The following is a 26,243-nucleotide window of genomic DNA, read 5'->3' as shown; positions in this document are numbered from 1 at the left end:
TTTGGGTCAAAGTTATAGCGTTTACAAACTATGGTGCAAAAAGTGAATTTTCCCATTTTGAAGCATCTCTGACTTTTCTGAGCACCTGCTTGGAAGAACAAAGAGAAATCGAGAGCCCAATATGGTGTAATATTGTTAAGTTGGTTGTGGTTTAAAGCAAAAAAATCATAGATATACTCACAAACAAGGGTTACCCATAGGCAACCACTTCAAGTGCAGGTGAGTATTAGAACCTGACCCCACTCAGGTTTTTAAGATGTCACTCTCTGTAGATAGGAAACGGGGTAGCTCCCTTCCACCGAGGGTGGAATCAAGGTAAGTCACTCTTGCTGAGGTGTTGCATTTTATTATATCACTTTAGACAGTTAGGAATTCTTCTTGCAAGTAAACTCTAGGGCCATAAAATAGTACTATATATGTTATACTTACTAAACGGACTATCCTTTAATCTAGACCAGGCATGGGCAAACTCGGCCCTCCAGCTGTTACGGAACTACAAGTCCCACAATGCATTTGCCTTTACGAGTCATGACTGTGGCTGTCAGACTCCTGCAATGCATTGTGGGACTTGTAGTTCCGTAACAGCTGGAGGGCCGAGTTTGCCCATGCCTGATATAGAAGCTGATGAACTTTAGTATATCAATCGACAACTATGGACATTTATTAAACTTTTATGTACACTTTGGATATTTTATGATCAATTAGATGCAATTTTTAGACACAGCGAGTTTTACTGCACTGCGACCAAAAATGTTACAATTTTATCATGTCTTCTCATGTTTTAAACTGCGCCTTTATTTTAAGCTATATTTCTATGGGTCATTAGGTTTGTATAGATTTCTGTTTTATAGTTTTACTCCTGTTTGCCTGATGAAGCAAGACCACACCCACAAAACACGTTGCACTAAGTGAAGTTAAATAAAAAAAATTTGTATTGATATATTGTGACTCAATTGAGTTTTATACTTTGAGGGAGGTAAGTCTACCTGAACATCCCCCTCTTTTAGACGTTTTTTAAACGTTTTTATTCTACTCTGGCTCCTCTGTACACCAAGCTTTGCTGAAATTTTCTGAGCACCTGTCAGGTTTCATGAGGTGCTAGAATTCCAGAATAGTATGAATACCCCCCAAATGACCCCATTTGGGAAAGAAGACATCCCAAAGTATTCACTAAGAGGCATAGTGAGTTCATAGAAGATTTTATTTTTTGTCCCAAGTTAGCGGAAAATGACACTTCGTGACGAAAAAAAAAAAAAAATTGTCACAAGTTAGCAGAAATGGAAACTTTTTAAACAAAAAAGAAATCTGTCACGGACTCGCCATGCCCCTCTCTGAATACTTTGGGATGTCTACTTTCCAAAATGGGGTCATTTGTGGGGTGTGTATACTGTCCTGGCATTTTGGGGGGTGCTAAATTGTAAGCACCCCTGTAAAGCCTAAAGGTGCTCATAGGACTTTGGGCCCCTTAGCGCACCTAGGCTGCAAAAAAAGTGTCACATGTGGTATCGCCATACCCAGGAGAAATCGTATATCGTGTTTTGGGGTGTATTTTTACACATACCAATGCTGGGTGGGAGAAATATATCTCTGTAAATGAGATTTTTTTTTTTTTTTTTTTTATTTTTTTTTTTACACACACAATTGTCCATTTACAGAGATATTTCTCCCACCCAGCATGGGTATGTGTAAAAATACACCCCAAAACACATACTACTTCTCCTGAGTACGAATTACCACGTGTGACACTTTTTTTGCAGCCTAGGTGAGCTAAGGGGCCCAACATCCTAAGAGTACCTTTAGGATTTCAAAGGTCATTATGAGACATTTGGTTTCCAGACTACTCACGGTTTTGGGCCCGTAAAATGCCAGGGCGGTATAGGAACCCCACAAGTAACCCCCTTTTAGAAAGAAGACACCCCAAGGTATTCCGTTAGTAGTATGGTGAGTTCATAGATTTTATTTGTCACAAGTTTGTGAAAAAAAAAATAAATCAATTTCCACTAAGTGTCATGTTCCACTAACTTGTGACAAAAAATAAAATCTTCTATGAACTCACCATACACCTAACGGAATACCTTGGGGTGTCTTCTTTCTAAAATGGGGTCACTTGTAGGGTTCCTATACTGCCCTGGCATTTTAGGGGCCCTAAACCGTGAGGAGTAGTCTAGAAACCAAATGCCTCAAAATGACCTGTGAAATCATAAAGGTACTCCTAGGACGTTGGGCCCCTTAGCTCACCTAAGCCGCAAAAAAGTGTCACATGTGGTATTGCCGTACTCCGTAGTATAATGTGTTTTGGGGTGTATTTTTACACATACCCATGCTGGGTGGGAGAAATCTCTGTAAATGAGATTTTTTTTTGTTTTGTTTATTTACACACAATTGTCCATTTACAGAGATATTTCTCCCACCCAGCATGGGTATGTGTAAAAATACACCCCAACACACATACTACTTATCCTGAGTATGGCGATACCACGTGTGACACTTTTTTGCAGCCTAGGTGCGCTAAGGGGCCCAACATCCTATTCACAGGTCATTTTGAGGCATTTGGTTTCTAGACTACTCCTCATGGTTTAGGGCCCCTAAAATGCCAGGGCAGTATAGGAACCCCACAAGTGACCCCATTTTAGAAAGAAGACACCCCAAGGTATTCCGTTAGTAGTATGGTGAGTTCATAGAAGATTTTATTTTTTGTCACAAGTTAGTGGAAAATGACACTTTGTGAAAAAAAACAAAAATCAATTTCCGATAACTTGTAACAAAAATAAAATCTATGAACTCACCATACTACTAACTGAGTACCTTGGGGTGGCTTCAATTCTAAAATGGGGATCTTCTTTCTAAAATGGGGTCACTTGTGGGGTTCCTATACTGAACTGGCATTTTAGGGGCCCTAAACCGTGAGGAGTAGTCTAGAAACCAAATGCCTCAAAATGACTGTTCAGGGGTATAAGCATCTGCAAATTTTGATGACAGGTGGTCTATGAGGGGCCGAATTTTGTGGAACCGGTCATAAGTAGGGTGGCCTCTTAGATGACAGGTTGTATTAGCACTGAAGTGCAGGAAGCGCAGGATGTTCTCAAATCGTGACCTGGACATGGCAGCAGAGAACATGGGCATGTGATGTATTGGGTGTGTAGACCAACAAGACCGCAATACATTCTTTTTGACTAGACCCATGTTAAGGAGAAGGCCCCCAAAAAATGTTACGGTCGGAAACTTGGAGTGTCTTCCACCGAAAAGGCTGGGCATAGTAGCTTCTTGGATTGGCGGTTGCGTATTGTGTGGCCTAACGGTTGGTCTCAGCCACAATTAAGTCATACCAGCAGTGATCAGAAAAAAAAATTCTGTCACTGCAGTGGGGCGGGTGAGGGTTTGGCCGGGTGATCAGAAGCCCCCAGGGGGCAGATTAGGGCCTGATCTGATGGGTAGGTGTGCTAGGGGGTGACAGGAGGTGATTGATGGCTGTCTCAGGGTGTGAATAGAAGGGGGAATAGATGCAAGCAATGCACTGGGGAGGTGACTGGAAGGGGGTCTGAGGGCGATCTGAGGGTGTGGGGGGCGGGTCATTGGGTGCCCGCAAGGGGCAGATGAGGGTCTGATCTGATGGGTATGATGGGTAGCAGTGACAGGTTGTGATTATGTGATTGATGGGCGATTAGAGGGGAGAACAGATGTAAATATTGCACTGGGGAGGTGATCAGAGGGGGTCTGGGGGGCTGAGGGTGTGGGCGGGTGATTGGGTGCCCGCAAGGGGCAGATTAGGGTCTGATCTGATGGGTAGCAGTGACAGGTGGTGACGGGGTGTTTGATGGGTGATTGATGGGTGATCAGTGGGCGATTAGAGGGGAGAGCAGATGTAAACAATGCACTTTCGGAGGTGATCTGAGGGTGGGTATACAGGCAATCTGAGGGTGTAGGCGGGTGATCAGGTACCCACAAAGGGCAGGTTAGGGTCTGATCTGATGGGTGGCAATGACAGGGGGTGATTGACAGGTGATCAGTGGGTGATTACAGGGGAGAATAGATGTATACAGTACACGGGGGGTCTGGGGAGGATCTGAGGGTGTGAGGGAGGTGATCAGGAGCCCCAAGGGGGCAGTTTAGGACCTAATCTAAAAAATAGCGTTGACAGATGGTGACGGAGTGATTGATGGGCGATTAGGGAGGTGATTGGGTGCAAACAGGGGTCTGGGGGGGGATTAGAGGGGGGTCTGATGGGTGCTGTGGGCGATCAGGGGGCAGAATCAGTGTGCTTGGGTGCGGACTAGGGTGGCTGCAACCTGCCCTGGTGGTCCCTCGATCACTGGGACCACCAGGGCAGGAGGCAGACTGTATAATGCGCTTTGTATACATTACAAAGCGTATTAAACGCTTTCCATGCGGCACATCAGGGGTTAACAACCCACCAGCGCTTTCGGGCGGCCGGCGGGTTGACGTCGCGGGTGGGCGAAGCCTATTGCTGATGGATGCGTGCGCATCTCCCAGGAGAGGAAATTCTACATCCTACTGGGGGAAAGAGGAAAAAACTGTGCAAATAGCAGCCCGATATATCACTGCCTGCCACCAACTCACACACACAAATATATTATCCAATAACAGCTTGCTTTCTGAATTTTGTTTTCCCTACATTTATTCTTCCCTTGGCAAACACAAAGGACTAGCAGCAGCAAAGTTTTTTTTCTATTGTAAGATACCTTCCATCCTAAAGCATGAAGACCAACAACTGCTCCATAATGAGAGCAGAGCGGGCGTACAGGATCTCCCAAAACTTTCTGCAAAGACTGCAAAACCTGAGGATACAGTGACCCAGCCAAATCTCGGTGTGTCCTGCTCAAAAGAAAGAAACAAGACACTAAATGCTGTTTAAACGTACCTTAATTAAATGTGCTGCAAAAACAAGAAGGAGAGAGTTCTTACAGGAACAATTGTGTATGTTTTGGCCTGCATATACAGTGGTTTACAAAAGTATTCGGCCTCCTTGAAGTTTTCCACATTTTGTCATATTACTGCCACCAACATGAATCAATTTTATTGGATTTCCACGTGAAAGACCAATACAAAGTGGTGTACACGTGAGGAGTGAAACAAAATAAATAACTGCAAAGTGGGGTGTGCGTAATTATTCAATCCCCTTTGGTCTGAGTGCAGTCAGTTGCCCATATACATTGCCTGATGAGTGCTAATGACTAAATAGAGTGCACCTGTGTGTAATCAATGTCAGTACAAACACAGCTGCTCTGTGACGGCCTCAGAGGTTGTCTAAGAGATTATTGGGAGCAACACCACCATTGAGTCCAAAGAACACACCAGACAGGTCAGGGATAAAGTTAGAGAAATTTAAAGCAGGCTTAGGCTACAAAAAGATTTCCAAAACCCTGAACATCCCACAGAGCACTGTTCAAGCGATGATTCAGAAATGGAAGGAGTATGGCACAACTGTAAACCTATTTTTTTGTTACTTTAGAAAAAGGACTTGTATAAAATTGTGCAATCTCGTAATGCAAGAAAATACTTTTATGAAAAAAAACTTTGACACATATAGAAAAAAGGTATACCAAAAATGGTACAAAAAGGAGGTTCTTCAATTTCATACAATCAGTCTTCATATGATCAATAACACATCACTTGACCAAATGGAGGACTTAAGGTGGCCACACACCATACAATTTGTTAATTATCTGTTCAATTTAAGTAGTGCAATCAATTTTTCTGACTGATTGTAACATTTCAAAAATATGACCAATGTACCACACACCTGTGTTCAATTTTTCCCCAATTATGATAAAAATGATTGGAAACTGACAAAATTGCTAGGGTGTGTATATTAATAAATTGACAATCTAACACACACCATACAATGTTTAGAACGATTGAAGAAAAATATCTGGCATTCCGGATCGATCAAAATCGAAGAAAATGGGAAATCCGATCGGATTTTTCAGTTGAATGAAAGAAAAAAAAAAAAGCTTTTGATTTTTTCGGGAGATCCGATAGTTATCGAATTGCCGTAAAATCGATCATTTTATTGTATCGTGTGTGGCCACCTTAAGACAGTCTGGCTTGGCTTAGTAAGTGGTTGTAGCTGTATGGGTATTTTGCCTCAAAGGCTTGGCTTACTAAGTGGTTGTAGTTTTATGGGTATTTTGCCTCAAAGGCTTGGCTTACTAAGTGGTTGTAGCTTTATGGGTATTTTGTCTCAAAGGCAACGACACGTTCGTTTCGGGCTTTTATGTAAATTTGTATGTGCCCTTCATCAGGCCGTGATACCCAGCTCTGTATGGCTCAACCAGGAATGAAAGCTAAATGGAATAAAGAATCATATAATGGTCTGAACCCACCAGACGCACAAAATGGCCTTCCCAATGGCGATGTAGAGAAAACGCTGCTAGGTGGGAATCCCATCTATATCCTGTGGCACTATACTGGGGCGCTATCCTGGGGCACTATTCTGGCTATCCTGGGGCACTATACTGGCTATCCTGGGGCACTATACTGGGGCGCTATCCTGGGGCACTATACTGGGGCACTATACTGGGGCGCTATCCTGGGGCACTATACTGGGGCACTATCCTGGGGCACTATACTGGCTATACTGGGGCACTATTCTGGCTATACTGGGGCACTATACTGGCTATACTGGGGCACTATACTAGCTATACTGGGGCACTATACTGGCTATACTGGGGCACTATACTGGGGCACTATTCTGGCCATACTGGGGCGCTATACTGGGGCACTATTCTGGCTAAACACCCCCCCCCCCCCGCCGTTCCCCGGAGAAAAATTTGGTCAGAAAGTGTTCCCCGGGCCGGAAAAGGTTGGGAACCACTGCCCTAAAAGACTGGCAGCTGTAATTGCAGCAAAAGGTGGTTCTACAAAGTATTGACTCAGGGGGCTGAATAATTACGCACACCCCACTTTGCAGTTTATTTTTAAACGTTTGGAATCATGTATGATTTTCGTTCCACTTCTCACGGGTACACCACTTTGTATTGGTCTTTCACGTGGGATGCCAATAAAATTGATTCATGTTTGTGGCAGTAATATGACAAAATGTGGAAAACTTCAAGGGGGCCGAATACTTTTGCAAACCATTGTATCAGAGCATGTTGCAATAACTGTACTATGCTCTAAAGCTAGCCAACAATATAGTTATACATTTCTTTTTCTGGTTGCTTTAATCACTTTAACCAAATCTACTGGAAATGTATTGCTTCCCAACATGTCCAATCTTTTGAATGCTTTGTTTGTTTTGATCAGGCAAATCTGCTTAAATCATACATAGAAAGAATCACCATTTGCGTATGATAGATTAAGAAAATCATTAATAGCCAATTTAAAGGACAACTGAAGTGAAATTTATATGGAGGCTGCCATACTTCTCTCCTTTAAAACTATACATGTTGCCTGGCAGCCTTTCTGGTCTATGTGGCTGCAGTAGTGTCTGAATCACAACAGAAACAAGCATGCAGCTAATCTTGTCAGATCTGACAATAATGTCAAACACCTGATCTGCTGCATGCTTAGTTCAGGGATCTGTGGCTAAAAGTATTAGAGGAAGAGAATCAGCAGGACTATCAGGCGAATGGTATTGCTTAAAAGGAAATCAATATGGCAGCATCCATATACCTCTTACTTCAGTTGTCCTTTAAGAATCTGCCAGGCAGATCTGAATAATCGTATCTGATTTCATCTAAAATAAATAAATTGTATTGTTGGATACAATCATTTCTAATCAATGATTTCCAATTTACTAGATTGATCAAGAAGAATTGGTCATAAAAATTATACCGTTAATGGAAACCTTAACTGATATCAAATGGATAATGCAGCAGATAAATCAGTCATCTGATTAATTTCTAATTGGGAAGGCACCAATCACTTGCCATATCTGGTTGTTATCAACTGTTTTAGGGCTAGCTGTAGCCTCCCTGGCGGTAAGCCCGACCTGAGCTCGGGCTGGAAGAGATGAGCTGCGAGCGGTAAGCCCGAGCTCAGGTCGGGCTAGGGAATGCCCTGCATGTTAGGAGTCCCGCACGCGATCGCTGCTGAGCAGCGGGACTCCAGCATCTCCACCGGCCCTCCTATATGCATTGCTGGCCGCCGGGATACCCACAGCCCCGCTCTTGTTCCGGGGACCCGGCGGCCAACCAGAGCGCGGCGTGACGTCACAGGGCGGGACAAAAATTTGAGGTGGCCCTGAAGAGTCACAGGGCAGAAGAAAAAAAAACAAAAAAAGTGTGTGTGTGTGTGCACATATATATAATATATATATATATATATATATATATATATATATATATATATATATATATATATATATATATATATATATATATATATATATATATATATATATATATATATATATATATATATATACACACATATATATACATACATACATACATACATACACATACATACATACATACATACACATATTATATACACACACGTTGTTTTGTAAACACAAAATTTGATCTCTCCCGTGTCACCTGACTGCCAAGGCAGAGATGGCAGATAAGCTAATTTGAAAAGCACAGGATGGCCTAGTGCACACCAGAGCGGTTCGGCTGCGTTTTGCAATCTTCTTGCGGCTGCGGATACGCTTGGGTAATGTATTTCAATGGGCTGGTGCACACCAGAGCGGGAGGCGTTTTGCAGAAACGCATACTCCCAGGCTGCAGCAGATTTTGGATTGCGGAGGAGTTTCTGCCTCAATGTTAAGTATAGGAAAAACTCAAACCGCTCTGAAAAACGGCACTTCAGAGCGGTTTGCCAGGCGTTTTTTGTTACAGTAGCTGTTCAGTAACAGCTTTACTGTTACAATACATGAAATCTACAACACCAAAAACGCTTCACAAAACCGCAAAATGCTAGCTGAAACGCTACAGAAAAAGAAGAAAAAGCGTTTCAAAATCTGCTAGCATTTTGCGGATCTGCTAGCGGTTTTTGGTGTGCACCAGGCCGATGACACTATATATAAAAACAGTTACCAATTTTTGTCTGGATTTTCACTACTCTCTGCCTGACTTATTTGTACAGTTTCACAATTTTTAAAGTTTATTCATAAATGTAATTAAATCAACAAATTTGTGTTCCATTCTTTTATTCATATGCAGAATGTCTACGAGGCTTTTATTCAGACATATTTTGGTGAGTTATGACTAAAAAATTGAAGGCCTAAAATTCTTGGAATAAATGTACCGCTTTTGACTCCTAATTCCAGACAGAAATGCACCGCCAGGGAGGTTAAAGTTGCTTTAGCAAAACAATGCATATAATGGCGCGTACACACGCCGTACTTTCTCAAACGACGGGTCCGTCAGACCCTCCTGCGGGGGGGGCGCGGTCGTTCTGCCGACAGCTGCACGTGAGTACAAGCGGTCGGCAGACTGATAAGACTGTTTTTGACAGATCCACCGAGCGGATCAGTCAAAAACAGTCTCATCAGTCTGCCAACAGCTTGTACTCACGTGCAACTGTCGGCAGAACGCCCGCCCGAGGGAGGGTCTGACGGACCCATCGTTTGAGAAAGTACAGCGTGTATACGCGCCTTAAGGCATGCAAATGGAAATACATTGAATGGCTGGCTAACTTTGTATTAGTACTCTTACCAAATACAACTCAGTAATCCTGCTCCATAATCTCGCAAAGTCCAGTGGTCATTAAGAGGATTTATAGAGGCTGCCAGTGGCTCAGTCACACAGTACAGTACACTCTGCATAAGACTGTAACCATAGCTACCCAAATACAGATAGGGGTTCCATAAGAGAGATCTCACCAACTGTAACAGACGACTCAGCTGCTCAAGATCATGACTTACCGACTTGACCTGAAAGTAGAATATACAATATTGGGGTTAAATCTATAAAGGATGGGTAAAAAAAAAAAAAAAAACACACTCAACAAACTCTCAGAAATAAAAAGCTAATACCTGTAGTTTCTTTGCAGTATAAAATAACTCAAGACTCACTGGCTGTGCAATTTCCCAGTGCCTACTTTCAAACATTACTTTCAACATGAGAACATATACAAGGGGGTATTTTAACCACTTTACCCCCGCGCGTACGTATTTCTCCGCCCCTTTTTCCATCCTTTAAAAACCAGGGACGGAGAAACACGTACTTTCCGCGTTCCCGACGCTGCCCGCGCTCCCGCTCGTAAACACGCCGCCCGCCGCTAGTAAAACCGCCGCCGCCCGCTCGCCCAGAGATCAATGAACGGGAAAATCCATTCCCGTTCGTTGATCTAAGCCCCGCAATGATCAGCTGCTCTCCTATGGGCAGCGCGATCATTGTGAGAAAAAACTCACGTGTCCATGCTCATTATACTTCCTCCAAGCTTCCGGAAGGAAGCTTGGAGGTCGCATTAAAACAAAAAGTTACTGTGGCCATCTTGTGGCCAAATAGTAAACTACACCCTACACATTTTTCACATACAAATAAATGACTTTTACACATAAAATTAACTCATTACCTCCCACACTCCCCATTTTTTTTTTTGTAATTAAAAAAAAAAAAAAAAATTTACAATTAAAAAAAATACATAAATAGTTACCTTAGGGACTGAACTTTTTAAATATTTATGTCAAGAGGGTATAACACTGTTACTTTATAAACTATGGGCTTGTAATTAGGGATGGACGCAAAACTGAAAAAAATGCACCTTTATTTCCAAATAAAATATTGGCGCCAAACATTGTGATAGGGACATAATTTAAATGGTTTTATAACCGAGACAAAAGGGCAAATACGTTTCATGGGTTTTAATTACAGTAGCATGCATTATTTAAAAACTATAATGGCCGAAAACTGAAAAATAATTATTTTTTTCCCCACATTTTTCCTATTTTCCCATTAAAACACATTTAGAAAAAAATAATTCTTGGCATAATGTCCCACCTAAAGAAAGCCTAATTGGTGGCGAAAAAAACAAGATATAGTTCATTTCATTGCGATAAGTAATAATAAAGTTATAGACGAATGAATGGAAGGAGCGCTGAAAGGTGAAAATTGCTCTGGTGCTCAGGGGGTAAAACCCCTCAGTGGTGAAGTGGTTAAAGTTAATTATGATCAGGAAATTATTATTGTATATTGATGACATTTTGTCCCCAAGTGCATTGTGTTGAGAAAACCAGCTCATTTTATCCTTTATTTCTTTTACAGATTGTGCCAGAAGTGACTAAAGTGTGAGATGGAAAAGACTGAGGCTCACAGCATGAAAAAGTTCTTGCATTTGGAGGGTAAGGGTTGGCAAATGGAGGGTTGGCTTGGCAAATGATGAGAGGATGGCAGTTTATGGAAACTATTGCCCATCTTATGAAACTATTGTGAGGAGGAAAATTTACAAAGTGGTCAAATATCCCTCACAAAGGAGTCAAAACCTAGAAGACCATCGTTGACGGACAATGCTGCCATAGTGGAGTGTTTAATCCTGGAAGAGAGGTGAACAACTATCCAAATCATGAATAAAACTAGCCTTACTTAGTATCGTGTGTGGAAAATGATTCATGAGGAACTGCACACATCCAAGGTGTCTACACATTTGCTAACCCCTTTCCAGAAACAAACGTGACCTTCCAAGATAGAGATTGATGCAGTTGGAACAGCATGAAGAAGGGTCGCCAATGCAATAAGTATTATTTAGCATCAACATCTTCTGCAACACTTTACACAGTATATAGTCTTGTTACTAACTATCCCTCACAGGGTCTCACAATCTAATCTCTGACATAGTCATATGCCCATCACAGTCTAGAGTGAAATGTTAGGAGGAAGCCAACTCATTTATCTGTATGTTTTTAGGGTGTAGAAGGGAAATCGGAGTGCCCAGATGAAACCCATGCAGACACGGGAAGAACATACAAACTCTGTGCAGATAGTGCCCTGGCTGGAATTTGTACCAGAAACCAAGGGCTACATGGCGAGTGCTATCCACTATGCCACTGTGCTGCCCAATGACATTCTTGAAGTGGAAGAGAGGTTTAAAGCGGAACTTATAAATAGGAGCGTAAAAAAATAAGACTTACTTACCTGGGGCTTATGCCAACCCCCTGAAGCAGTCTCTGAACAATTCTCCGGTCCCCCACCGCGGCTCAGTTTCTAGACTGCAAGTTGCCATCCACTGCACCTGCGCGCCCTAGTTTGTGTTCCTCTTGGCGGGAGCATTTGAAAATCAAATCGCTAGGCATATCAAATCTAACCCAAAAGAAGTTTTACAAGTACATTGACTCTGAAAAAAGAAAGGTTGGCTGTATTGGACTCCTAAAGCATGAGGGTGGGAACTCAATGGTGGATGACCAAGGTAAGGTGGAGTTATTAAATGCTTTCTTTGCTTCTGTCTTCACAAGGGAAACATCACTGTTGCAACTTACAGATCCAAAAGACAGTCAATCTTCCAGTTGTAATATTAAAATACTTAATGCAGGATGAAGTGAAGGCAGGACTAAATTAAAAATAGACAAGGCATCTTGCCCGGATGGCATTCATCCTCGGGTCCTAAGGGAATTATGCTGGGTATACACGGCTCAATTTTGCCGCTCGATTCTCCCGCTCGATCGATTCCGCAGGCGATTCTCTTATCTTCCGCTCGTTTTTTTCTTATCTTTTTGCATTGTCTTCAATACGGAATCGAGCGCCGAAACGATGGGGCCGGAGATCGGACATGTCGGAAATTATCTATCACGCCACCAAAATGGCTCAGAATCAAGCATTAAGTTCAGTTATCAATAAACTCCTAATTATAATAATAATAATAATAATAATAATAATAATATTTATCAGCATTAGCATGGATTTACTAAAGACAGGTCCTGTTTGACTAACAAGCTTTTATGAGGTAGTAAACGCTAACGTGGATATTGGGAATGCGGTAGATGTGATATACTTGGACTTTGCTAAGGTTTTTAACACTGTTCCCCACAAAAGTCTGGTGCTAAAGTTGAGGATGCAAGGACTGGGGAAGAGTCTGTGTTCATGGATAGGGAACTGGCTAATGGACAGAAAACAAAGAGTTGTGGTCAATGGATCGTACTCAAAATGGGAGACTGTTAGCAGTGGGGTCCCACAGGGGTCTGTTCTGGGTCCAGTGCTCTTCAATTTATTTATTAATGACCTAGTAGATGCAGTAGTGAGCAATGTTGCTATTTTTGCAGATAATACAAAATTGTGCAGAATCATCAACTCTCAGGAAGATAGTGTCATATTGCAACTGGATCTGGATAGGAAGGCTATATGGGCACATACATGGCAGATGAAAAAAATGTAAAGTCATGTATTTTGGTAGTGCCATCGAAAATTAACAGGATACAGATAGGGACATCAAACTTGAAGGACTTAGGAGTACTCACCGACAAGTTAAATAATCGTATTCAGTGCAAAACCTCTGCAGCTAAAAAAAAACTTTGGGATGCATTAACCCCCTTGGCGGTATGATTATTACCGGATTTTAGGGTCTAAAAGCGGTACTATTTTTTTGCACCCTTTCAGACTCTAAAACCTGGAAAAAATCATGCTACCAGGAAGATCTGCAGCAGCTCAGCACAGACTCACCTCCTTGGCTCCAGCACTGCAGTTATGCCTCCATCCTCCGGGTGGCGCTGCAACTCTAAAGTGAAATTGTCAGCTGTAGTCATGACGACAGCCGGCGATCTCACCAGCAGGAAGCAGAGCCCTGGAGGAGAGGAAGAAGAATGGCGGCCGACATCAGGATCCTCCGGGAGGTATGTAAAACCGCCCGCTGCGCGCTATACTCTGCACAGAACTCCCGGTGGCTTCCCCGAGCAGAGGTCGGGATTACCGCCAAGGAGGTTAAATGGGAAATAAAAACCATGAGATGCTAGCATAATATTGCCCCTGTTTAACTCTCTAGTAAGCCAACATCTGGAATATGGAAATCAGTTCTGGGCACCACATTACAGGAAAGATATTGCAGTTTTAGAGCAGGTGCAGAAACTAGGATTAACAGATGCACTGTAAGGGAATTCTCCCCCCCCCCCCCCCCCCTAGATTTGAGCAGACTTGCCATCAGTTAAGAGTGAAAGGAATTTGATACAGTAAACAAAAGAAATAAGCAAGTGAAATGTATACATCATTATTTACCAGCACTTCAGGAGCCCTCTCAATCCCAAGCCTTTAAAAGGCGTCATCAGGGAAATTACCTAAAATGAGCTTTACTCAACTGGGGCTTTCTCCAGCCCCTTGCAGCAGACTGTCCCACGCTGACCGATCTGCTCCCCGCCGCTGTCCCGGTCTCGCCACTCAGTATGAAGGCCAATCGCGTGGTCGGCCTTACTGCGGCTGCGCTGCTGTCAATCATCGACACGTGGGCCGCAGCGAACTGCGCAGGCGCAAAGCTACTGCGCTTGTGCAGTTCGCCGTGGCCCACGTGGCGATGATCGACAGCGCCGCTTCGTGCAGCCCCGCGGCCGGCCTTAATACTGAGCGCTGAGACGGGGATAGCGGCGGGGAGCAGAGCGGTCGGCGTGGGACAGTCTGCTGCAAGGGGCTGGAGAAAGCCCCAGGTGAATAAAGCTCATTTTAGTTAATTTCCCTGATAAATCCTTTAACTACTTTGGCCTCCTGGACGTACTAGCTGAGGCCATGTGCGCGTCCGCGCGTTCCCGGCCGCGGTTCGTTAGCCTGGCAATCAGTGAATCGGGCTATGGTGCCCGATCACCGATTCCTCTCCCCCGCTGAAAAAGCTTCTCTCGGAAGCTTCGCTTTTTCTGGCTGTACCGTACCACATGCATCGCTCTAAGCGTAAGTTACGCTAAGAGTGACGTCATGTAAACAAACTCATGGCCGCCATCTTGTGGCCAAAAAGTAAAACTACAACTAAAAGTGAAAAAAATAAAAACTCAAGACACATTTACATTATAAAACTATGGTTTACATCCCACCCTCCCAAAAATACCCAAATAAAATGTTTAATACAAAAAAAAACAAAAAAACAAAAAAAAAAACAACATTACAATTAAAAAAAAAAAAACCATGTAAATATTTACCTAAGGGTCGCAACTTTTTAAATATCAATGTAAAGATGAAATATTTCTATTTTTTTTTATTTTAAACTTGTAAATAGTGATAGATGCAAAACTGAAAAAAATGCACCTTTATTTCCAAATAAAATATTGTCGCCATACATTGTGATAGGGACATAATTTTAACGGTGTAATAACCGGGACATATGGGCAAATACAATACATGAGTTTTAATTATGGAGGCATGTATTATTTTAAAACTATAATGGCTGAAAACTGAGAAATAATGAATTTTTTCCATTTTTTTCTTATTCTTCCTGTTAAAATGCATTTACAGTAAAGTGGCTCTTAGCAAAATGTACCCCCCAAAGAAAGCCTAATTGGTGGCGGAAAAAAACAAGATATATATCAGTTCATTGTGAGAAGTAGTGATAAAGTTATAGGCTAATGAATGGGAGGTGAAAATTGCCCCACTTTTCCCTTTAGTCTTTCATTGTAAAAATTCTAATTATTACCCTCGTACAGCTTTGAAGCTAAACTCAGCAAATGTATCACATAGTCATGGGCTCAACCTGAAAAACCTGGTCACATTTGGGATTTTAAAAAAAGTGGGTGGAGCCAAAAACAGCCAATCAAAATTTACCAATTTACTTCAATCAGAAAATTTAAACTGCTATTATTCTGAGTGTGTTAGAGCCAGAGTCCCTAAACTTGCCAAGTTTGGTTACTGGGATTAAAATTCAGAAAAAGTGGGTGGAGCCACAAACAGCATTCACCCTTTAACTTCTACGTGAAAATAAAAAAATTCAATCAAAAGAGAAGGGAGAAGGGCACTGTTGCATAAATACCCTTTATTGTGACCGGGTCGACACACAGGTTACAGCAGTGGGGGGAGGAAAGTTGTCTGACAGCTGTTTCGCAAGGATTAACCTTGCTTCATCAGAGACAGTGCATAAAATGAAACAAGCAGTTTAAATATAGTAGCCATCACGCTTACCACCATGTTGTGTTCAGCTTGGAACGCACGCCGTTCAGGACTGTGGATCCGCCCACCTCCTACCCCGGACACGTGGATAGCTCTAACCCAATCAGCGAGCCGCAGGTCTCCCCGCTCTATCATCCAATCGTAGTCCTAGACGTCATTGGGAGGCGGCTTCCACCAGCCCATTGCGAACGTACGTGCGCGTGACAGGCGTACTTACGTCTGTGCGTCACGTTACCATGGTGACTTGCCGCTGTCTCCCAATGCATGCGCACATACTCCCCTCATATCCCCGCCGTGACACCGCGGGTCTCCCAGCTTTAGTGACGTCGCAGGGTGATTGTCATTGGGTTTCTGTAACATGAATCCAAGGGGGACAACGGCAATACAGCAAGTCATTTGGCCACCTGTGAACCATAATAGACATTATATTAGTTACACTTAATAAGAAAAAAAGCCAATATTAAAAATTAAAAACATCTCAGTGATTGGATAAGGTGGTCTAAACTCACTATGACAGCAAAATAGAGTCAGTAACCGTGGATTCTAATCATACTTATTAAGGAAGCAGTGGAGCTCATTTCTGTCATTTAGACCCAGTGGTCCACAAGCATTTGTAATCGAGATGATTCTAGCCTCTTGTTGGAGTAATTTTTGTTCCCGATTACCTCCTCTATGTGGGACCTCTACAGTCAAAATGCCAGTGAATCTTAAACAATTAGCGTTCCCGTTATGCTGTTCTCTAACATGCCTAATCAGTCTGCCTGCTCCTACTCCAGTCTTCACTGAGTTACAATGCTCTTGAAAACGGGTACACAGCATCCGGGTGGTCTGGCCAACATAAAAACTGCCACAAATACACATAATGATGTATACAATAAATTTGGTGCGGCAGTGGATGAATTCCCTGATTTGTAAATCCTGGCCACCCACCCGAACGCTGCGTCCCGGCAAGAACTGATGGCAATGTGTGCAATTGCCGCACTTAAAGGCTCCTACAGGCACTGACTTTTGCAGCCAGTTTGACTCTCTTTGTTGTCCCCTAAACTCACTGTTGGTAATAGCATCACCTATGGTTCGAGCCCTCCTAAAGGAAATGAGTGGTCTGGCAGTTACCAAGTCAGATAAATGAGGATCACTGCGTAGCACATGCCAGTGTTTATACACAATGCTCTTGATGCGTTCTGCCATGGGGGAATAATCAAAGACACAGGTAAATCTTTGTTCATCCCTTGATTTCCGTTGGAACCTCCCATCTGTCTCCTGTTCTTTTTAAGGATTAAATCACTTCTTTCCAGGGACTCAGCTTTCTTGTAAGCCACATTGACATTGTTCAGGTCATATCCCCTACTAGTCAGTCTCACCGCCAGTTCTTGACTCTGTTTTAAAAAGTCACATCGTTTAGAGTTGTTTCTCTTAAGGCGGACAAACTGACTGTAGGGGATGGATTTGAAGGTGTGGGCCGGATGATAGCTAGTGCTTAATAACACCGCATTTGTGGCAGTCGATTTCCTGTGGCCCCTGGTGAGCAGGCGTCCATCCTCCATGTACATCTCCAGATCCAAAAACTCCAAACGGCTACCACCCAATACGCCTGTAAATTGCATATTGAACCTATTGGAGTTCAAGGATTCCAGAAATGTGTTGAATTGATCGTTTGTGCCCTTCCATGTAAGGAAAACGTCATCCACATAACGATACCATTGGCCTATGTAGGCCTTAAAGGGATTGTTTTCACAGAGGATCACCTCACTCTCCCAGCGCCACAGAAAAAGATTTGAAAAGGTGGGGGCCACCGGGGTGCCCATAGCAACCCCTGACTGCTGTAGATACCATTGGTCACTGAAAAGAAAAGCATTATGTGAGATGACAAAATACAGACAATCACATATAAACTGAACCCATCTTTCATCCTTTCCCTGGGACATCAGAATCTCTCCTATTACCTGGGTCCCCAATTTTTGTGGAATGCGGGTATATAAATTGACTACATCAATGGAGGCCAACTGCACTCCCTCCCCAAGGTCCACCCCCTCGAGCTTAGCCAGGACGTCCAAGGTATCAGCCAGGTGGGTCGTGACTCCTTTAAGAAAGGGTCTCAAGATGTAGTCTAAGTACCTCGAGAGGGGTTCAGTGAGCGACCCCCTGGCTGACACAATCGGGCGCCCCGGGGGGCAAGTGGGGTCCTTGTGGACCTTGGGGAGAAAGTACCAGACCGGCTTGATGGGAAAATCCGGCAGTAGATCCCCACCCATCCGCCTGGAAATATAGCCCGCCTCCACCCCTCGTCTCAACAGTGTCTGGAGAGCTGACTTGAACTGGCCTGTGGGATTAGTGGTGAGCCTCACATAAAACTGATCTGCCCCCTGTAATTGTCTTAAAGCTTCCTTTACATAGTACTCAGTTGACATTATGACAAGGTTGCCACCCTTGTCGGCTTTTTTAAGAACCACATTCTTATTTTCCTTTAACCAATCCAAAGCCCGCCTTTCCACTGGAGTAATGTTAGGCGGATCCTTGGGAAAAATCAAAGCCTGCATATCTGCTAATACCCGTTGGTTAAACAAATCCACAACTGATCCCGATGCCGTGGAAAATTCCCTAACCGATCTACATGCTCTGAACTCGTCTCTAGCACTAATGTCCATGCTGTTAGCCTCAAGGATGGCACTTTCTGCCAGAAGTTCCTGTAGGTTGCTAAGGGCCTCAAGATCGGTCGGGCTGTCCAAGCTGGGAACAAAGTATCCCAGATTGCTGATGGTGGTGTGGCTGTTGAGTCTGAGTTCCGTGGTCTCCCCATCCGATTTTTTCTTCTGCCACAACAAAATGTTAAGTTTCCGTATACTCTTGTACCAATCAATTTCAAACCTGAATTTGTCAAACGTAGCTGTGAGGGAAAAAGTTAGACCTTTCTTGAGCACCGACAAACATCCATCTGGTAGGGGAACCCCTGATAAGTTCAGTACTTGAAGGTCATCTGCTCTTTCAGTTAACAAAAGGTGATCTACTTCCTCTTGCGAGAGCCCCTCCCATATGTTCCCCTGCCCCAGGTAACTTTCCGCAGGTATGCTTTCTTGTGGGCGGGTTCGACCGCCTCGTCCTCGTCGGACTCTTCTAAAGGGACCTCTACACATCTCGGGTTTTTGATGATAGGTTTTGGTGAGGGGCCCCCTCTCGGTTTAGGACCCCCTGTACCCTCTTCTTGACTAGAATTTGACCCCGAGTCTGTTGTCCAGTAATCCCTAGGCTCTTTGTTAATTTTCCTCCTCCTGCTTCTTTGTCGTTTAGCTGGTTGCCCCCAGTCAAAAATTTTTCCCTCCTTGAAGTCTTGTTGATCCCGTTTGAATTTGCGCAATTTTCTTTCCTTAATGTCGTCCTGTATCGGAACCAACCGATTTTCAATTTTGGATTCCAATTTCTGTAGACGTGCAGAATCAGATAGTTTCAAGAGCTCCTCTTTCTTTTTTGATATTTCAGCCACTGTAGTGTGATACTCAACCTCAGTGCGTTTCAGGACAATTGCTTGCAGCCTTAGGGAATGATCAAGATGTTCCTGATCCCATTCATCCACGAATTTGGTATCGCTCTTATATTCACTCACTTCTCTATAGTTTCTGAATCCACGGGATGCTATTCGCTTGTCATTATACCTCTGCAAGGAGGCAACCGTCCAAAAGAGTTTGACCTCCTTCTCTGACAATCGACTGAGATCTTGTTCCAAAACCCTCACCCCCACTGCTTTGCTGGCATCAGAGCAGCTTGTTGTGTCCGTAAAAAAAGTGGCCCAATCCGATCTGCCTGCCAACAAGCGGGTGTTGCAAACGTTGACCGTTTCTTCCTGAGTGCCCGAGGTTCCTGGGCTCTCTGCTTCAGCTTGTTGCATTTGTGCACAGTACGAAACACAAGCAATTCGATATGAAAAGACAGACTGATGACTGGCACCAAATGCGGCAGTAATGGATATCAGGTCACACTGGGCTTACCTGCAACGTGCTCCCATGCAATGCAGTTCCAATTCAATCAAAAGAGAAGGGAGAAGGGCACTGTTGCATAAATACCCTTTATTGTGACCGGGTCGACACACAGGTTACAGCAGTGGGGGGAGGAAAGTTGTCTGACAGCTGTTTCGCAAGGATTAACCTTGCTTCATGCTAATGTCAACTGAGTACTATGTAAAGGAAGCTTTAAGACAATTACAGGGGGCAGATCAGTTTTATGTGAGGCTCACCACTAATCCCACAGGCCAGTTCAAGTCAGCTCTCCAGACACTGTTGAGACGAGGGGTGGAGGCGGGCTATATTTCCAGGCGGATGGGTGGGGATCTACTGCCGGATTTTCCCATCAAGCCGGTCTGGTACTTTCTCCCCAAGGTCCACAAGGACCCCACTTGCCCCCCGGGGCGCCCGATTGTGTCAGCCAGGGGGTCGCTCACTGAACCCCTCTCGAGGTACTTAGACTACATCTTGAGACCCTTTCTTAAAGGAGTCACGACCCACCTGGCTGATACCTTGGACGTCCTGGCTAAGCTCGAGGGGGTGGACCTTGGGGAGGGAGTGCAGTTGGCCTCCATTGATGTAGTCAATTTATATACCCGCATTCCACAAAAATTGGGGACCCAGGTAATAGGAGAGATTCTGATGTCCCAGGGAAAGGATGAAAGATGGGTTCAGTTTATATGTGATTGTCTGTATTTTGTCATCTCACATAATGCTTTTCTTTTCAGTGACCAATGGTATCTACAGCAGTCAGGGGTTGCTATGGGCACCCCGGTGGCCCCCACCTTTTCAAATCTTTTTCTGTGGCGCTGGGAGAGTGAGGTGATCCTCTGTGAAAACAATCCCTTTAAGGCCTACATAGGCCAATGGTATCGTTATGTGGATGACGTTTTCCTTACATGGAAGGGCACAAACGATCAATTCAACACATTTCTGGAATCCTTGAACTCCAATAGGTTCAATATGCAATTTACAGGCGTATTGGGTGGTAGCCGTTTGGAGTTTTTGGATCTGGAGATGTACATGGAGGATGGACGCCTGCTCACCAGGGGCCACAGGAAATCGACTGCCACAAATGCGGTGTTATTAAGCACTAGCTATCATCCGGCCCACACCATCAAATCCATCCCCTACAGTCAGTTTGTCCGCCTTAAGAGAAACAACTCTAAACGATGTGACTTTTTAAAACAGAGTCAAGAACTGGCGGTGAGACTGACTAGTAGGGGATATGACCTGAACAATGTCAATGTGGCTTACAAGAAAGCTGAGTCCCTGGAAAGAAGTGATTTAATCCTTAAAAAGAACAGGAGACAGACAGATGGGAGGTTCCAACGGAAATCAAGGGATGAACAAAGATTTACCTGTGTCTTTGATTATTCCCCCATGGCAGAACGCATCAAGAGCATTGTGTATAAACACTGGCATGTGCTACGCAGTGATCCTCATTTATCTGACTTGGTAACTGCCAGACCACTCATTTCCTTTAGGAGGGCTCGAACCATAGGTGATGCTATTACCAACAGTGAGTTTAGGGGACAACAAAGAGAGTCAAACTGGCTGCAAAAGTCAGTGCCTGTAGGAGCCTTTAAGTGCGGCAATTGCACACATTGCCATCAGTTCTTGCCGGGACGCAGCGTTCGGGTGGGTGGCCAGGATTTACAAATCAGGGAATTCATCCACTGCCGCACCAAATTTATTGTATACATCATTATGTGTATTTGTGGCAGTTTTTATGTTGGCCAGACCACCCGGATGCTGTGTACCCGTTTTCAAGAGCATTGTAACTCAGTGAAGACTGGAGTAGGAGCAGGCAGACTGATTAGGCATGTTAGAGAACAGCATAACGGGAACGCTAATTGTTTAAGATTCACTGGCATTTTGACTGTAGAGGTCCCACATAGAGGAGGTAATCGGGAACAAAAATTACTCCAACAAGAGGCTAGAATCATCTCGATTACAAATGCTTGTGGACCACTGGGTCTAAATGACAGAAATGAGCTCCACTGCTTCCTTAATAAGTATGATTAGAATCCACGGTTACTGACTCTATTTTGCTGTCATAGTGAGTTTAGACCACCTTATCCAATCACTGAGATGTTTTTAATTTTTAATATTGGCTTTTTTTCTTATTAAGTGTAACTAATATAATGTCTATTATGGTTCACAGGTGGCCAAATGACTTGCTGTATTGCCGTTGTCCCCCTTGGATTCATGTTACAGAAACCCAATGACAATCACCCTGCGGCGTCACTAAAGCTGGGAGACCCGCGGTGTCACGGCGGGGATATGAGGGGAGTATGTGCGCATGCATTGGGAGACAGCGGCAAGTCACCATGGTAACGTGACGCACAGACGTAAGTACGCCTGTCACGCGCACGTACGTTCGCAATGGGCTGGTGGAAGCCGCCTCCCAATGACGTCTAGGACTACGATTGGATGATAGAGCGGGGAGACCTGCGGCTCGCTGATTGGGTTAGAGCTATCCACGTGTCCGGGGTAGGAGGTGGGCGGATCCACAGTCCTGAACGGCGTGCGTTCCAAGCTGAACACAACATGGTGGTAAGCGTGATGGCTACTATATTTAAACTGCTTGTTTCATTTTATGCACTGTCTCTGATGAAGCAAGGTTAATCCTTGCGAAACAGCTGTCAGACAACTTTCCTCCCCCCACTGCTGTAACCTGTGTGTCGACCCGGTCACAATAAAGGGTATTTATGCAACAGTGCCCTTCTCCCTTCTCTTTTGATTGAATTGGAACTGCATTGCATGGGAGCACGTTGCAGGTAAGCCCAGTGTGACCTGATATCCATTACTGCCGCATTTGGTGCCAGTCATCAGTCTGTCTTTTCATATGAAAATAAAAAAAAGCTATTATTCTTAATGTATTAAAGAGAACCTGGGCTGGGTGAGAAACAAAAAACAACAACAAAAACCACACACTACCTGATCCAGGGGGCAAGCCAGATCAGGTAGCATTGATTACAGCAATTGCATTATGCAGTTTTCTTTGAGTTTCCTTTCTGTAAAAAAAAAAACAAAAAAAAAAAAACACCTCTGGGTCACGATGCTGCAGATGCAGCTCTCTGCTCTCCTACAACAGCCAATAATATTCAGCCATTCATTTTAAATGGGAAAAGACTTAATGGTCGCATCCTCAAACTTGGCAGTCAGTCAGTCACAGGGTACGGGGGTCCAATAAAATTGGGCCAGTTAATCTGCACAATTGGACCAGATTGGTCCAATCGTGCAATTCAAATCATCCAATTTGATTGGTCTAATCATGCAATAAGGTGGCCTCTAACGGTACAATTCGCTGAACGATCGTTTACTTTTCTTTGTATAAATGCTTGGAAATGATCATTTGTGACTACGAATGGAAAAAAAAAAAATCTCCTAATTTGATCAGATTAATGAAATTGATCAGATTTTCAAACCCATCAATTTGATTGGATTGGTTAGGAGATTTTTGGCCATTAGTGGTCTCAAATGATAAATTCCCGATCATTCAAGAGCAGAATCCTTTGTCAACAATGGACAGCAAATTGTATCATTGGTGGCCACCTTTAAACATATCTGATTGGTCTAATCATGCACTTCATCCAATTCAATTGGTCCAATCTGAGTGACCCAATTATGCAATCAGATTGGTCCAAACCTTCAATACGGGATGGCACACGCAATGTCTAGAGAGATGTCGAGTACCAGCAGCTAGTACATTAGTATTGTACTGATAAATATTTAATTTTTCATTTTTTTCACTATAGTGCCTCTTTAAGGGTGTTCACATGAGAGAAGTGATGATTTTAAATTATTTTCTGTTTTAAGAATGCATGTGTTTATTTACAAATCGCTTTCAGGCTCCTGTTGGTTCACCTAAAAAAGGGGGAAAAGGGTAATGGGACAAAAGGAGCAACTTTATCAGAAATTCCCCATAGTCTTTACCTCATTAGCGGTCCTGTGAAATGCTACTGTTCTCAAGAACAATCAAAAATTGCATTATCACAGATCAAAATACAAAAGGGGTATTGTTATTCAACAACTCAAGGTGTAAAAAAAACTGTTTGGTTCACCTTATAAAATCCTCAGAGTTCAGCGTTACTATGACTGGTTAATGCAATGAATCAAACTGTTGGGTGGGGGATGAAATGACTGTATTGTAGTCCAATGAAAATTGTGAATTGTGCTTCTTTCAAAGTTAAAATAAACATTTCAGTAAATAGTGTACTGTCTGTAAAACCAGTTATAGAAGATTCATTTTCACATTTACAAAACAGAACAGTGGTGATTCAACTGCAATTTTCATTTAACACAGACCTCAAATCTATAGTCATGCAGTCGGAAATGATTTTTACTCTACATTTTAGGCAATTATTCTATACTTACCCCACTCACAACATATACAAAATATGGTAATAAAGCTGCTATTTTGGGGTTGGTCTGTAAATCCTGAAGAGCCACCTGGATGGAATATGGAAGTAAGACAGAATCAGATTAGAAATAGCAGTAAGATTTTGTTAGTTTGAATAGAACTATAATGGCAAACATACCGGTACTTGAAATAGTTGCACCATACAAGGAGGGGTCTGTGTGTTTTTTAAATGTTCCTTTTCTTCAGTAATGAAGGAAGGCAAGGCTGAAGACTGACAGTGTGGAATCCTTATGGGTAAGTATTAATGCCAGAGGCAAGTATTATCAATTGCTAATTGGAGTATGTTATAAATCTCCACATATAAATAACATGGAAGAAGTATAATTATCGCAAAAGATTGAACAAGCTGCAAATAAACATGTGGTCTTGTTATTTCAATTATGTAGATATCAACTGGGATATTGAAACAACTCACTCTAGTAAAAGTAACAGTTATCAACATTACAAGACCATTACTTGACACAGATGGTAGCTGAACCAACCATGATTTGGTCATTTCATAGTTACATACATCAGAGGGCAATATAAAAGCTTGGCGGATGAGCTTTTTGGCCCTAGGCCTTCACAAAAGGACTAGAGGACATGATCTGCGCATGGAGGAAATACGTTTTAGACATTTATTTAGGAAAGGGTTCTTTATAGTCAGAGTGATTAAGATATGGAATGCATTGCCACAGGAAGTAGTTATGGCAAATTCTATATCTGTATTTAAAGGAGGCTTAGATGCTTTCCTTGCGTTAAAAGACATCCATGGCTATAATTACTTGGTAATGCCAAGTGGTATTGATCCAGGGATTTTATCTGATTGCCATCTAGAGTCGGGAAGGAATTTTTTTCCCTTTTGGGGCTAATTGGACCGTGACTTGTAAGGGTTTTTCGCCTTCCTCTGGATCAACAGGGGAGGGAGCAGGCTGGTGTTGCACTTTATTCTCTGGTTGAACTTGAAGTGGACCCAAATTAAAAACACAAGATTTCAGAAATAAAATCTATTTTCTAAATTATAATAATAAATAGCAGCCTTTTTTCAGCTGCATGATGACAAATATAAAATATTTTACATTTATTGGAGGAACCCCTCCCTTCCTTTCATATTGCCCGGACAGAATCCGGCAACCTGGTGGAGTAGATGGTGTCCAGCAAAGGAGGAATTGCTAATGGCTGCCACCTGTATAACCCTAGTTATGAAAAGAGAAGGGTGAAAAGCATGCACTGAAATGCTGATAGGCTTGAAGGAGTGTTTATTTGTCTTTGTATGTGTCAGAGTAGTGCAACTAAATATTTTGAATTAAAAAATGTTTGGTTTGGGTCCGCTTTAATGGACATATGTCTTTTTAACCCAAATAACTACATAACTATGTAACAGTGACAATGGTAACATTTGGCCTGTGTCAGGGTTCTATGGATCTCGTCACAGGTTACAATTGTGGGCAGTCCCAGGGAGTGGAGTCTAGGTGAGCAGGGGTCATCACCAGCACGCCTTGCAAGGGATCATGGGTCATCACCCCTAATAGGTGGCGGACTACTTTGCTGCCTGATGCTCTCCAGGTCACGACCCCCAGAACTACCGCACCCGTGATGAGAAAAACAGACGGGGGGTACCTTGCCGATGTGGGAAGGAGTGCAGGACAGGACTAACAAACTAACTGGACATGACAGTGCGGACAGGATAAAATGGAAGGGCAGGACTGAACGAAACGATCGTCGACTTTTTCCTCTGCACCTCTCTGTGACCTGTACCTATATGCTGCAACACTGCTCTTGGGATGTGATAAGTATTTGTACCTTTTTTACTGCCTGGTTGATTGATTGCCTTTTAAGAAGATAATGGAATAAAGTTTTGAAGTT

The 26,243-nt window shown here is 43.2% G+C and overlaps 1 protein-coding gene across 2 annotated transcripts in view; it reads right to left on the bottom strand.

Annotated features, from left to right (window-relative positions):
• The window catches only part of TAF6L (TATA-box binding protein associated factor 6 like), a 92,057-nt gene that overhangs the window by 24,565 nt on the left and 41,249 nt on the right, over positions 1-26,243 (bottom strand). For both annotated transcript variants that reach the window (XM_068260177.1, XM_068260178.1), the window contains exons 7-9: positions 24,353-24,427; positions 9,627-9,844; positions 4,701-4,833 (exon numbers count right to left, since the gene is read on the bottom strand). In XM_068260177.1, the coding sequence (XP_068116278.1) occupies positions 4,701-4,833; positions 9,627-9,844; positions 24,353-24,427 (426 nt within the window). The remainder of the gene's footprint in view (positions 1-4,700; positions 4,834-9,626; positions 9,845-24,352; positions 24,428-26,243) is intronic.

The sequence above is a fragment of the Hyperolius riggenbachi genome, chromosome 11 (assembly GCF_040937935.1).
Source record: "Hyperolius riggenbachi isolate aHypRig1 chromosome 11, aHypRig1.pri, whole genome shotgun sequence".
NCBI lineage: Eukaryota > Metazoa > Chordata > Amphibia > Anura > Hyperoliidae > Hyperolius > Hyperolius riggenbachi.
Note: the sequence above shows the minus strand (reverse complement) of the source record. Positions and strands in the feature narration are given on the sequence as shown.